General features: G+C 38.4%; 1 protein-coding gene across 1 annotated transcript; it reads left to right on the top strand.

The window, feature by feature from the left end:
- Window positions 1-2,883: 2,883 nt before the first annotated feature.
- LOC139695233 (methyl farnesoate epoxidase-like) lies at window positions 2,884-12,022 on the top strand. The gene is made up of 8 exons (XM_071593918.1): window positions 2,884-3,034; window positions 5,347-5,598; window positions 6,788-7,197; window positions 9,187-9,301; window positions 10,000-10,180; window positions 10,260-10,377; window positions 10,500-10,656; window positions 11,155-12,022. The coding sequence occupies exons 1-8, from the start codon at window positions 2,884-2,886 to the stop codon at window positions 11,334-11,336; spliced, it is 1,566 nt and encodes a 521-aa protein (XP_071450019.1). The 3' UTR covers window positions 11,337-12,022.
- The last annotated feature ends 2,911 nt before the right edge of the window (window positions 12,023-14,933 follow it).

The following is a 14,933-nucleotide window of genomic DNA, read 5'->3' as shown; positions in this document are numbered from 1 at the left end:
GGGGGAGGGTGTTTAAGGGACGAGGGAAAGGGAAAAAAATATCCACTAAAATCCCTAAAGAGCGCGTGCAAGGTGATCATCACAGGGAGAACCCACATCGATGTGAGTATACGTTCATACTGCACTTGCCAGCGTCTAACTCAATTTTAAACAAGTTTACCTTAAAGACACTACAGAAGTCGTCCAGTGTACGAGGTCTGTCCAATAAATACACGAACTGAGACCATAAAAACTTTATTTTGCAAAACTTGGTCTATACATCGATTTTGTTTCCTGTTCAAAGTAATTTCCATTCGTTGCTATGCACTTATTCCATCTTTTTTTCACTGTTTAAAGCACCCTTGGAAGTCCTCGGCAGTTTGGCTTTTTAGTTTCCCGTCGTTTCTTGCTTTATTGTGTCCACATCTTCCCAGAGATGTCCCCTCATCACATTTTTGCATTTTGGGAATAGGATAAAGTCGCAGGAGGGGGGGACGAGATCTGGCGAATAAGGAGGATGATCAAGGATGGAATATTGAACTTTTTGCCAGAAACTGGCGAACAATCAATGCTTAAAGTGCAGGTGCATTGTCACGGTGAAGGATCCATCCATCATGTTCGGTTAAAATAGTGTGCACTTTTAATTTTCCTAAATTCAGTTCAACAGCTATCATTCGGACAGTTTTCCGACGATCGATAAGGACAAGGGACCACACAAGATCAATGCTGTCGTCAACACAGGTGGTTGAAGGTCGTCCCAGCTTTGCATCATCCGTGGCCTCTTGTCGGCCATCTGTAAAACGCTTAATCCACTTGAAAACGGATGTTTTCTTCAGAGCATTATCACCGTAAACAGCCGTCAACATTTCAGTAATTTCTTGATAACTTTTACCGCACTTCACCAAAAACTTGATCTTGATTCGTTGCTCCCCGATTTCATCAATTTCCAATTTCGAAGGACAGTAAAAAACAAGGACAACAGAAACTAACATAACTGGCACCACGCGCACAGCTCGACGATCCGCCAAGCACAGACAAATCATTGGGTCTCAGGCAAGTAGCGCCGCTAGTGGGCGGGGTTATAGTTTGCATCATGGCCGCCAGCCGTCTTATTTATTGGGCAGACTACGTATTCAACAGGAAGGAATGAAAATGATCATCAACCACTTATATGGTATCCCGCCACCACACTAAGACAGGCAATACAAAACTGGAAAGCAAAGAGTGCAAACATTAATTAAGTCACGAAACTTGATTAATCCCCACCCTTGACATCGCACGTGGAAAAAGTGACACGCTCAGAGATGACTGCGATTAGTAATCATCCCCACGGGGAGGGGTGAAAAAGAGAGCTTGAAAACAACCTAAAAGGGGTTTTATCATGTACTAGGTGCTATTTCAATGGTAATATATCCTGTAATATTTTTTTGGAATGGCTTAATATGGTCCATTTAACAAATAGACAATTTTCAACTTTATTGCAAGGGTGAGGAAACTTACCGAGGGTGATTTGTTGTGCTAAGGTCCTAATTAAACACTTAAATATATAAATGCTGTTCTTCAAGATAATATGTTCATTTAAATAATTGGAGAATGTACTGTGATGAATTAATTGCTGCCATCCTGCTATATTTTACGTGAAATAAAGTTTCTATAATGTGATCATTTGATTATGATTATGGAATAAAATGCTCACAAATATGATGATGATTTCGTAATATATTTCAGAAATAGAATATAAATTAATTGAGAGAACGTTATATATTTTAAATACTTTTTTGAAACGAATTGAGTTCTGGTGTCAAGTTATTTTACGTTAAATTGTTTTTGTCAGTTCTCCACTTGTGATACCATTATAAGGTAAATATTTGCCTCAGGTTGAGTGAGTGAAATTTCGTGTTACACATTTAAACTGTCATCTTTATTGGGATTCTAATATTGGAATGATCTTGAAGTATCACAATCGACTGTGTTTCCTGACCCGGACAATTTGCTTTACTGTTTCTAATAATGTTCTTCTATCACTCTATTATGGTCTGTATTATTCTTACATATTGTTTCAAATGAAATTTTCTGGGGTTCATCCCCACGAGCCATATCCATTTTTAAATCATAAAAAAATTGTACGATTTTTGTATGCTAATGTTAAATATGATGCCCCTAGTCTTTCATTATTTAGGCTGTTTAACCTTTAACTTCTTCCATGTATTTATATTTTTCCCAATGTGGTATACAGTAAGACTGAATCTAAAGACTTTCCCTACTAACGCTGACGTTCACACAATCACAGTAGTACCCGCCAAATATAAACAATCTATTTACACGTCCATTTTGTGCGTACAAGATGCACCCACCAAGGGCCCAAGACCATGGGACTTATTTTGTACATTAAACTCCCTTCTTTTCTGAAATCTAATATGTGTTTAGTGACCTTTAAGAGTAAATTAAGATATTTTTTTTCGAAAGAATGTTTTATAGTGTGGATTAATACCTTTCTTTGATAATGCCTAGCGCATTCTGAACCACTCAACCAAGTCTTTGTAAATCATTACCTGTCCGTCGATTCCTAAAAGGAAAGGATCTCTACCAAGAAGATTCATTACTATGTCCTATCCTTCAATGAATAGCTATGATTCTAAATTCTTATTGCGTAACATGACGGGTTTACTTTCTTCGGCAGAAATCTTTAACGTGGGCGTGAGCTTATCAAATGAAAAGAGGTACGTTTCTTTCAATGTCTAAAATCTCCTATTTTTTCTTACGAACTACTTTCACTAGAAAGTTGAAATTTCTGTCGCTTCTCGACATAGTCTCCCAGTAGACGTACACATTTGTATTTCAGAACGTCACCCCCATGATTTCACGGCCGCCCAGAACGTTCACCTTTTTCGCTGGGAAACCCTCATGGCAAGCGCGACGACGAGGAGGCTTCTCGGCGCTCTTCGTCACGTGACGACGTCCGGGGGTCTTCTTCCAGCTGGCGCTCCCACGGCCCCGCATTTCCACATCATCGAGTCAATTGACGATGAGTTTAGAATGGGGTTAGAACACGCAAGTTGGGAAAGCGGATGATTACCCTCTGTTCTTGCACACTGCACATCGCCAATTTAGGTTTTGGAAACGCTTTTCACTCTTAACGGCAGCAATAGGAACCCTTTTCACTGAAAGGAGCAGCACATCCATTGTTACATCAGATGTAATTAAGTAATAACGCATCCAGTAGATGAAAAAATGTGGTCATAATTGATTTTTGTGTTTCTTTTTCACTGTTCGCTTTCTTAACACCAAATTATGACGTTCCGACCAGCAGTGATTAATAAATTAAGCATAAATAATAATAATAATAATAATAATAATAATAATAATAACAATAATAATAATAATAATAATAATAATAATAATAATAATAATAATAATAATAATAATAATAATAATAATAATAATAATAATAATAATAATAATAATAATAATAATAATAATAATAATAATAATAATAATAATAATAATAATAATAATAATAATAATAATAATAATAATAATAATAATAATAATAATAATAATAATAATAATAATAATAATACAATCATTATTTACATCGCGAACGAGTTTGACGAAAAACCAGGTATTGCTTTCAAACGTCCGCCAACGGCTGTCTTTTCCGATTTCAAGTCATTTGTTCAGAATTCTGCTTACATTTTTACGGCTTAGTAAAATATCTGCTGTACTTTGTGAGATGCGTGTGTGTGTATATCATTATTCAATGGGGCATTTCTCTTCGCCGGTATAACTTGGTGTGAAAATGGAGCCGGCCACTGAATCTTGGGTCAACAGCCAAAGACATTATCAAATTCCGAGACACTGCGGTAGATGCCGCGACAGTAACATTTGACGGAGTCACCCGCTAAATGTGTATAACAAATGCAACAATTTCAGAGAGTAAAAATCATTCGCAGTGGCCGGGATTCGAACCTGGATGTTTTGCATTGTAATTCACGTTTAGAAGATGACTCCATCAATAGCTATTGTCGCGGCATCTCCCGCAGTGTCTTGGAGTTTGTCAAAGGTAAAACACCCCTAGTGTTTACAAGTTGGCTTTAAACCTCGTGGACTACAGGGTTCGTCCGGAAAATAAGTGTACTGAGCTCAGGAAAAAAAATGTATTACACTTTTACATATCTTAAGCTAATATTCCTCAAAATAGGACCCTTGTGAGTCGATACACTTGTTCCAGCGGCGTTCCCATTCCTTGAACGCTCCCGCGAAGGCATCATCGGGAACCTCTCAAAGACTCGTCGTCGACCTCTTCTCTGCCCTCCACGAACATCTTGTGCCACCGAAAGATCATGTTTCTGGACATGGCTGACTCCCCGTAAGCCTGGTTAATCATACCGAAAGTTTCGGTAGACGATTTCCCAAGCTTTACTGCAAATTTGATGGAATAACGCTGCTCCAAAAACTTCGGCATCGCGTTCCGTGACGTGGGTCGAGCGTGGAGGTTCGCGTTACAGAGCTCCTCACTACACCACAGCTCAGAGCCGACTGCCTTTTTCAGCGTCGCTTGCCAACATACCCCCCTCCAATCGTAGTCCGTCAGAGCGGTACTGGGCGCGCCTGGAGCGGCGCGCCCAGCCCAGGAGTCAGTACACTTATTTTCCGGACGAACCCTGTATGACGAATCGACACCACGACGAATGCCTGTGGCATTGGATGTACGGTATTTCGTCACAACATCTTGTTCATTTAAATCCCCCAAAATTTCGGTATGTAAGATGACGCCTCGATTTTCTTACTATATCTTGTGAACCCTGCCCTCATTTATATCTTTGCACAGTATTGCCCATGGTCACAATTGTATACACTAGGGTGGTCTGAAAAGTTTCCGACCTAACAAAGATACAAGACATTTTTTCTGTAATTTTTTAGGACCACCCATGTACATGTATATGGATGTATGTTTATTTATGTCTGTATGTATATGCATATTTATGTTGATGTGTATGTATGTGTATGTATATGTATACATGTGTTTATTTAAGGAAAAAAATATGCTGTAACAATAATCAGTCAGGTGACAAGGTGTAAAATGTAAACACTATCAGTGTAACATTCTGGACCGAATAAAATTAAATTGTATCATAGGTTGATAGGCTAAAACACCCGAACATCTAGGCATCCGGGTTCGAATCCCGAGCAAGGTGAATTTTATTTTATACTCTGAAATTGTTCAAATGATAGCCATTAATCGTTTATTGCCTCTCTTCAGAGAAGTAGCATTCATGTGACTTCTTACGGGCTTGACTATTACTTGTAATGTCCGTCACTAAACCATTTCGTCGGTGGACCAATTGATTTTTTTTCAAATCGCAGGTCCGAAATGGTTGCCCATTGTGGGAAGCCTGACCACGGTGTTGAACATCATCAGCAAGCACGGGGTCCACTATTTGGCATGGGCTGAGCTCGCGCACAAATATGGCGCGGTCGTCGGGCTCCGTCTTGGTTGGACCAAGTACATCCTCGTGGCGGGCAAAGAGGCGGTGTCGGAGGGACTGAGCAGGGAGGAGTTCGACGCCCGCCCTGACGGCTTCGTCTTCCGCCACCGCACCATGGGAGTGAGGAGAGGTGAGGAGGGACTCGGAGATTTAATTCTTGCTGCTTTTCTCTACTCATGGAAGTCTGCTGACCGCGTTTGGTTTGGGTTCCTCTCCTGACGCATCCTGACATTCGGCATTACAATTAATAACTCTTCAAAACCGCACATGTATTTCCCTCCTCCTTTCATTCTATTCAGCGTGCATATCCTATTCCTGCCTCTTCCTCGCTTGCCTAACATCCCCCCCCCTGTCAGTCACGATCGTCGACATCCCACTGCCTATCAGAATGCTCTGAATCCATTTCCTACCGCAACCACATTTCAAAGACCACTGATATGCACCAATCATCTTGTCTCAACGACCAAGTTTCCACTCATTACAAATATTTACTTAACATCCTTACTCAACGTTCCATCCGTTTTGTAAAAGATCCTTTGCTGAACGCGATTGTTTTCTACATCTACATAATACACCGCAAACCTCCGCAAGGGCGTGTGCCGGGGGGTGTTAGGTCACCACTCGTAAAAATGGACAATACCACATGCAAAATCAACAACATGCAAAATTACACCCACAGCGGCGCACACACTCATGCAACAATCCCTTCATCTAGCACTCATGCAAACACATATACCATAGACCAACAAACAACTGCACCCCAGGATGCAGCACTCCAGCCATCCAACAACACGCAAGCCAGGACACAACAAGCAAGAATGCGAAACTCCACCACCACATGAACATGCAATACAAAACGCTCTCCCCCCCTCCCTGCGAGGAGACTGTGAAAGGCAGGGAATACGACCCAACGTTGTAGGTAGCGGGAGGGACGAGGTATTGAAGGGGAGACTAAAAAACAGATGAACAGAACGCTAATGAGGTCATTTGGAAAGAATTGGTTTTGATTTTTTTTCTAATGAACCCACTACTTAGGTCATCTTGGTCCAAAAAACTTCCTAGATAGGCGAAGATTGTGTAATACTGAGGGGCAGGGCATACTTTTGAATAAAATAAAGAAAAGAGAGTAACAATTTTCCACTAGATAAGTGTACGGGTTTCGATTTATGTTACATCATCATCCCTGAAGATGATGTAATAAATCGGAATTTATTTCTTTCGATTTATCCCAATCAACAACGCATTGATTGGGATACCCATTGATTGATTGGGATTGGGAGCCGTAGAACCCATGTGTCTGATGGTGCTTTCTCGTGCAGGGGTGATCTTCACGGACGGCGATGAGTGGCGCGAGCAGCGGCGCTTTTCCCTCCGTCACCTCCGTGACCTTGGCTTCGGCACCCGCTCCATGGAGTACATGCTGAGGGAAGAGGCCGTCGAGATGGCCTCTCGGCTCGCCGAGATGGGACGCAAGGCCGGCCCGGGTGGGATGGACGTCCACAAGGTGTACACCATCCCCGTCCTCAACTCTCTCTGGGTGATGACGGCCGGTGAGAGGTATTCCCATGACGACGAGCGCCTTCTGAAGTTCACAGGCCTCGTCAACAGGATATCTCGCTCCGTGGATGTCTCAGGAGGACTGTTCAATGCCATACCATTCCTTAGGTTTTTGCTGCCCAGGTTCAAGGAGTATGACAGCCTCCACAAACAAATGTGGAGCTTTTTCCAGGTTAGGCTAATACATGTATAATACACATAAATGTATTGTATAAAAAGTATCGGGAAAATAGATTTATTTCAAATATAGCTGCAATGCCTCAATATACTTCAAAATACATCCCTCGAGTGTCGATACTCTTTTGCCAGTTCCTTTTCCACAACTCGAAGGCTCCCTGGTAGGTGGATTCTGGAAGGTCCTTAAGGGTACGAGTGCATGCTTCTTTTGAAGGCACTTAAGGTCCCATGTTTGTGTCCTTTAAGGGAGGATTTCACTTTTGGGATTGGGAAATAGTCTGCTGGTGCCAATTCGGAACTGTAATGTGGTTGGGAAATCGTCGCGATGTCGTTACAGGTCTTTGCAAGCTGACTTACTCGACTTTGTTCTTTTGGTCGTCCGTCCTTTGGAAGGACGAGTGTAGCACAGATCTTTCGCATCAGAATTTTCAGTGATAATGGTGAATACACTGTCATCTTATCAATACCAATATACGATCTGTGATCATGTTCACTCTTACTCTCACGGTCTGATTTCAGCACTCAACGCCCACGTCAGGAAAAATTGTTAATGGTACTTATTATACAAACCTTGTATGAGTCAAATAGCAACTTCAATCTTTCAAATGCTTTAAATGATAAGTTAATTGCAAAAAAAGTTGTTTGTACCTTACTCTTTTCAAAATTTTAATTTTTTTTGCATATTGCTAATCAGTTGGTCGCGGTAGTCCAGTGGGTAGAGGGTTGGACTGCTGACCGGAGGGTCCCGGGTTCGATTCCCGGGCAAGACACTCTGGGCACCTGCAGCTCCACCCAAGCTAAAGTGATTTTTCGGGTACCAGGTCTTCCTGGGAAGCCATAACCGGCACAGGGAAAGGAACTGGCCCCCCTACCCTGATGTGTGAATGCCACACGCCGTATAGGGCTTAGTACTGGGTGATCTCTACCATTACCTACTAAACCGACCTTCGGGTTGATTACTGTGTTTATGGTTTTATTGCTAATCAGTATATATGCTAGTAGATAAACTATCAGAAGTATATTATGTTGTGCCGAGGCTTCTCAATAGATGAAACTATGCTATGCTCAATAGATGAAACTATTGGCATTTAAAAAATCCCATTTCCGTTATTTTTTTTAGATCACAATCTGGTTAAATTCCTCCCTAATTTAAGTAAAGAAAATCAAAAAAATATAAATTATCCAAATCTTAAGACTTTAAATGCTGAGTGAGTTACAAATATTACATTTTTCATATAAGTGTGGGTACATTTTTCACTCAGAATATTTTTCAGTAGCATGCACCTTCATAATACTCATGCACCTGCAAGTTATATAACTTGTGGAGACATAGTCACCATTTATTGTGTCTAATTACAGTGAAAAATGCTAAATGCTATATGGTCGCATAGTTAGTAGTGCTGGGCAAAAGATGGCTTGGAACCTGTGGAAAATTTATAAAATATTCGATATTTTCAGGCTTAACTTTGTGGAAGTAGATTATAGCTGAAGTAAAAAAACAAAACAATTTATCTTTCCACGAAATATTTCATTTGGTACAACTAGTTTCAACGCATGGGCGTTAGTTATCCTCAGGTACAAAGTTACTCATGCAGGTCTGGTCCTGGTTGAATCCTGGTGGCAGCAGATACTATTTTACAGTGGTGTTCCGATCCCTACTTGAGGTGCTTTGTGGAGGGCACTTTGAGTATGTACCCCATTCATCAGATGGGACATTAAACTGCGGACCCCTTGGCGCCTTTCGTAAAGAGTAGGCTAATGCCGACGCCGGGTTTCTCTCCACCCTTCATCCTTTCCCATCCATCCCTAATGGTGTAAATGACCTCAGCTGTCGGTTGCCTCCCATAAAAACCACTACTATAAGTTCTTCTAAGTATTTTGTAGACAAATTTAATTTCAAAGTAATTAAATATGAAAACTGGTAGGTTTGCATATCACTGACCTTGTTATTTAGCTTTAGTTTATTTTAAAATTTTATTTTCAGGAAACGGTGAAAGATCACCAGAGAACACTTTCTGATGGACACCCACGGGATCTGATTGACGTTTACCTCCGTGAGCTTCAGGATCGTGAAGAGATTCAAGACTCATCATTTTCACGTAAATTTTCACTTTATAATTGTCTTTAGTACGCATTAGTTTCATTACTACATACAAACTTGATTCTTAATTTTTTGCCTTTTGGAAGAACTGTTTAAAAACATATTCAATCAAGTATTACAATTATTCATTAAGTCATTCTTAAAACTTACATAAATTGGCATATCTGTTCCTAAAAGGATTAAAAAATTTTCTTTGAAATTCAGTTTTTGTAACTAAAAGAGACAATTATTAGCTGAATGTGCTGGAACTCTTTCAGATTCCAGCGTTGAAAAATTGAGCTGATAATCTTTTCATGTCTAAATAAAATTGTTTTCATTCATCTTGCTTTACTGTCTGAAAGAAAATACCTGGGTACTTTTCAATATAGGTACTCTAACTCATCCCATAAATTGTGAAACTCATTCAGTGTTTGTGTGCATTTTATTTCTCAGATGTGTGACAAGAATAACTTTTAATATTAGTTTTTGCATGAATTAGAGGACAATGAAAAGTAGGATATAGTTGTAATATTTGACATTTTATGCTTTTGTCTAGTATATTGTATATATGTACCTATTTGGATAAAAGAACAATTGAGTAGTTCATAATTCTGATGTCAGGTTATTTTGAATAATTTATATTTAAGATTTGGTTGTAATAAGTACATTGCATTGCTTCCCTCATTAATTGGTTTATCTCATCTTTTGAACTTACAGAGAGCCAATTAATTGCCCTTTGCAAGGACCTGTTCTCTGCTGGATCTGAGACAACTAGCAATACTCTTGGGTTTGCCACACTCTTTATGGTGAGGTATCCAGATGTTCAAGCAAAGATACATGAAGAATTAGACAGGGTTGTCGGAAGGGATAGGATACCCACTGTTGATGACAAAATAAAGTATGGCCCATTCATTGATATCATTTAATAGCCTTTAAATTGTATTGGCCTTTTCATAATTGAGTGTATATATTCACAGCCTTCCATACTTGAATGCTGTTTTGTTGGAAGTCCAGAGGATCTGCAATGTAGCTGCCCAGAGCATCCTTCACCGTTCCACAGCTGACACTGAATTCATGGGATACTCGATTCCAAAGGTGAACAAACTGTGTTCAAATGAACTCATCCCAAAGCTCCACTCAAAAGCCACTGCTTTTGAGTGATGTGGGTTCTATTTGGCATTGAAGCAGTAGTACAAACAAAGGAAATTCTTTTTCAGGGGAGCATGTTACTCTTCAACCTGCGAAGTTTGCACATGGACAAAGAGTATTGGGGTGACCCAGAAGTCTTTCGGCCTGAGAGATTCTTAATCCCTGGCATCAATGGGGGACCAGAAACTGTTAAGAATGAGTCATGGCTCATACCCTTTGGCATGGGTAAGTTTAATACTAATTTTGCAAAATATAACTGCCATTAAATTTTTAAAATTTGATTGATCTTTCAACTTAGAAAACTTTGTTATAACCACCGCAAATATTAAGAAATGTGAAATAACACCTTGTAATTTACTTAAAGTGTCATGCCACAAAGATCGCTCAATAATAAACTCAACCGTAAACTATTTATTATGAGATGGCGTTTGCATTTGTGCTTGAAATGAGATAACATATTTGCCATACTATATGTTTGTGGCTGAAGTATGAACATTGCTATCATCCTCTTTCCCTTGTTCAGTTATCAACCTGTTTTTGTGAAGTTCAATACTAAATTGATATGCCACAATGATGGCTGTAGTGGATTTTATTTTATAGCATTGAAGTAAAACTAATGAAGTTGCTAACATTGAATCTTTCCTTTGCCCATAATGCAGGTCTTATATTACTACCTGATGAATTGTTTCTAATTTTAATTTCTTTCAAATATGTTTCTTACAGGTCGACGTCGCTGTTTGGGGGAGAACCTGGCCAAAATGAGTCTCTATGTGTTCTTCTCAGTCATCTCACATGCCATCTGTTTCAAGAATCCTCCCGGTTGCCCTCCACCACCCACCAAGGGTGTCACCGGTTTCACTCTTGGCACAGGTCCATTTAAAGCTATTGTCGAACCCAGATACTGAATCCATTACCATGGATTAGATTCCTCTTCTCATGAGCTATATCATTTAAATAAATGGGCATGCATCTACTTCCTCTGTGTAGCCTCTTATTCCCATCATTCATATACCCATACATCACCAAATAAACTTTATGTAAAGTAGTCAGCCGGGGTGCATCTGGTCCAAGGAAGGCCACTTCATGGTGCGGGGGAGGATCAAAGAGTTACCAATGCACTAGGAGCTGAGGCACTCCAGACAGTTGCCTTGCCCATTTAGTAGCTATATTGACCCTAGGATGTGACCCTCTTACATAGAGAGATAGGTGACATAGAGTAGTGGCTTTTAACTCTGAACACCTTTTTAAATTTCATTTTAGGCAAGTGAGCCCTCCTCATCTTGGTCTTGCATGCTACATCAAGACGGTGGAATTATCTGTGGTTAATTATGATTACTCTTATATGTGGAAAGAGAGGACATTACTAAAACGAGTATGTCCTAATTCAAAATGTGGATTGAAGCTTGTTCTCTAATGTTAAGTATCAATGACTATGTCCTAGGAATCTTGACCAACATTAACTATGACCTAATGACAAGGTAAATTAAAATATGAATCCTATCCCAATTGAGCATGTCGTCACATTACTGGGAAGCACAGGACATTTCATTTTGTACATACGAAGAAAAGACGTATACAAATTCTTCCCAAAGTGAGGAAAAAATTAATTACTGTAGAGTGATAGGTATCAAAAAGAAACAGGTAAGTCACAACACATAACAATTACCTAATGTATTACAAATAAGCCTACATGTGAACACTTAATGATGAAGAAGTTTGTAAGTGCAAACATATTGCAACCAAGGTTGCAAGTATATATTTATGGTCCTTTTGATGCAAACTTTGAATATTATTTCATGTTCATACTCTTTTCATATGGCATTGACTGAGTTGTATCAACATAAGGGCATCAATTTCCATGCTGATACAGCCAAAATAAAGATTTTATGCTGATAAGTGTTCTGTAAATATGCATACAATATTGTAACTATTTATGAATATTACTATTCTCTCTGCTCCTTGTATTAATCGTGTAGTCTGGTGGTAGAGTCTTACATGTATAGCTTTAGAAGTGCTACTACACACTTTTTGTAAAATTTAGATGTCATGAGCAGATGACAATTTTACTTAAGTTAAACTTTAACAACAAGCCTCCTTTCATAAAATTATGAAATATATTACATTTGATGAGGTCTTTGTCACTGTTAATAAAAAGATTATTGCTGACTTTCCGATTAAAATTCACATTGCTTACAAATCTTGAGGAGGATATTTTTCTCAATTAAAAAATAAGAGTTGATAATTTTGACACCAATGCTGCTAACATAAACATCATGATCTTATATTGAATTTTGGGAAGCTTAATGAAATAGTGGCTGAACAAAATGAAACTGAAATAAATATATATTTCTTAAAGAATGCTATATTTAATTTAAATGTCATATTAGGAAAACAATAAATTGGTTTAATGTCTTCCCAATTCAGCAAAGGAGCTCCTTATGTACAGCATCAAGGAGCTCCCTCATCATTCTTTTTGTTATTTTATTAATATGAAATATTTTGTGTAAATGCCAATTCATATGGGCAACTTACAGTATATGGGGAGCGGCAACATAACTTCCTTTCTTCAAACGCAAAACATTTTCAAAAAAGGAAGTTATGTTGCTGCCCTCTGTATGAAATGTAGCTGTATCTTTGGCCAACATGTAAAAGTCTGTGTGTTTTATTCTTTTTAATTTGTCATTTTGTTGTACTTTGCATTTAATAAACCATAAAATCAATTTTTTTTAAATCCATCATAATAAATCATGAAATCAAATTAAGGCTAACAGAAGGGGAGTACTTACAAATTACCTAACATATTGCATTCCACATAGCACATAATTCATCCTAAACCTAATTGTGTGGATTTACAAATCCAGGCTGAGGGGAAAACTCCATTCCCTGTGCTGCATCCTGGTAGACACCAAGAGATATGTATATAGAGCTTTGTTTTTGCTGGGGATGTCAAAGGGCAAAATTCAGATTTGAATCTGGAACTGAATGAAATGAAGCTCACCTGAGACTCTAACAGGATGTCACGCAATGAATAGGAACACTTTCCCTTGCAATTAAAACTGTTTCAAGTTACATATGTATATTTAAATCTGTCTGGCAAGCATAGATTTTGGTTTTCTCCATAGGGCATGGGGTGGGTGGAGGTGGTTTCCCCCACAGCATACAGATGACCACATAGCTGAGAATCATTGATTTTTGACATTTATTAAATTCAAGGTTAAAAACAATGTCTCTTTTACATCACAATTTTATGTAGGCCATGGATTTATATGCAATAACTAGGGAACTAGAATTTTCTCCCCACTCTACAAGGTCTTTGCACTCCCTCAACTCTCTCACACCAAAAATAATTTTTTATCGAAAGCTGTCGAAGACAATTTGTTCTCTCAAAAAGTTGATTCTGCCAACATTGGCAATGTGCTGCAAAGTCTTCCTCCAAATAATTAAAATTTTAAATGGAATTTTTTTACTCCATTTAATATTATATCGACTGTTAAAAAAATTAAAAAATCCAACAGTAAGGATATTTATGGTCCGTCTACTTTCCTAATCAAGGACATTATTGTGTTCATTGCAGAACCATTAGCTATGTTACTCAACTTATGTTTTTAGACAGTAGATTTTCCTGCTGATTAACAGCTCTAAAATATTCCAAAACAGTACCTGTCTATAAAAAAGGTGATAAAGATGATTTAACCAACTACTGCCCCATTTCCATAGCCCCCGTTTTTGGTAAATGAAAGATTAAATATGTGATTTTTTTGAGTCAAATAATCTGTTTTATAAATCAAAGTATGGCTTTCGATCTGAGAGATCTACAATTTTGGCTGTAGAGTTCATAGTTAATTATTTCATTAATGTATTTGAAAGGAAGGAATCAGTCCCTGTGACACTATGTGATCTTATTAAGGTTTCTGACTGTGATAATCATTCAACATTACTATCAAAGCTAGAATATTATGGTGTTAAGAGTATTGTGCTGAAACTAATGAGGTCATATTTGGGTGATCGCTATCAATTGGTTGAACTCGATGACTGTTAGTCTGCAGCTTTTAAAGTAAAATGTTGTGTACCCTACGGCTCTGCGCTTGTCCAGTACTTTTCATCATCATGATTAATGATTTGCCCTGTAATATGAAACCTAAATCTGTTTTATATGCTGATGACACCTCTTTTTTTCAAAAATGTCAACATCGAGAAGCTGAAAAGGTACGATCTAACACTACCCAAAGACAGGCTAAGGAATGGTTTGATATTAATCATTTACATTTAAAAACTGAAAAAACACAGCATATTGTATGCAGCATTAAATAAAAAATAACTGATAATGAAACTGCTAAAATACTAGGTATTCACATTGATACAAACTTAACTGGGAGACCCACATCAGTCAGATCTGTAATAAACTGAGTAAAGCTGTTTATAGGTTAAGAAAGCTCAACTTTCTCATTTGAAATGAGTATCATTGAACACTTTAACATGCCTTCTTTCAATGTCATTTGAAT

The sequence above is a fragment of the Hetaerina americana genome, unplaced genomic scaffold, assembly GCF_022747635.1.
Source record: "Hetaerina americana unplaced genomic scaffold, ioHetAmer1.1.p SCAF_6, whole genome shotgun sequence".
Taxonomy (NCBI): Eukaryota; Metazoa; Arthropoda; class Insecta; order Odonata; family Calopterygidae; genus Hetaerina; species Hetaerina americana.
The sequence above is the reverse complement of the archived record's forward strand: the minus strand, read 5'-3'. Positions and strand labels throughout refer to the sequence as shown.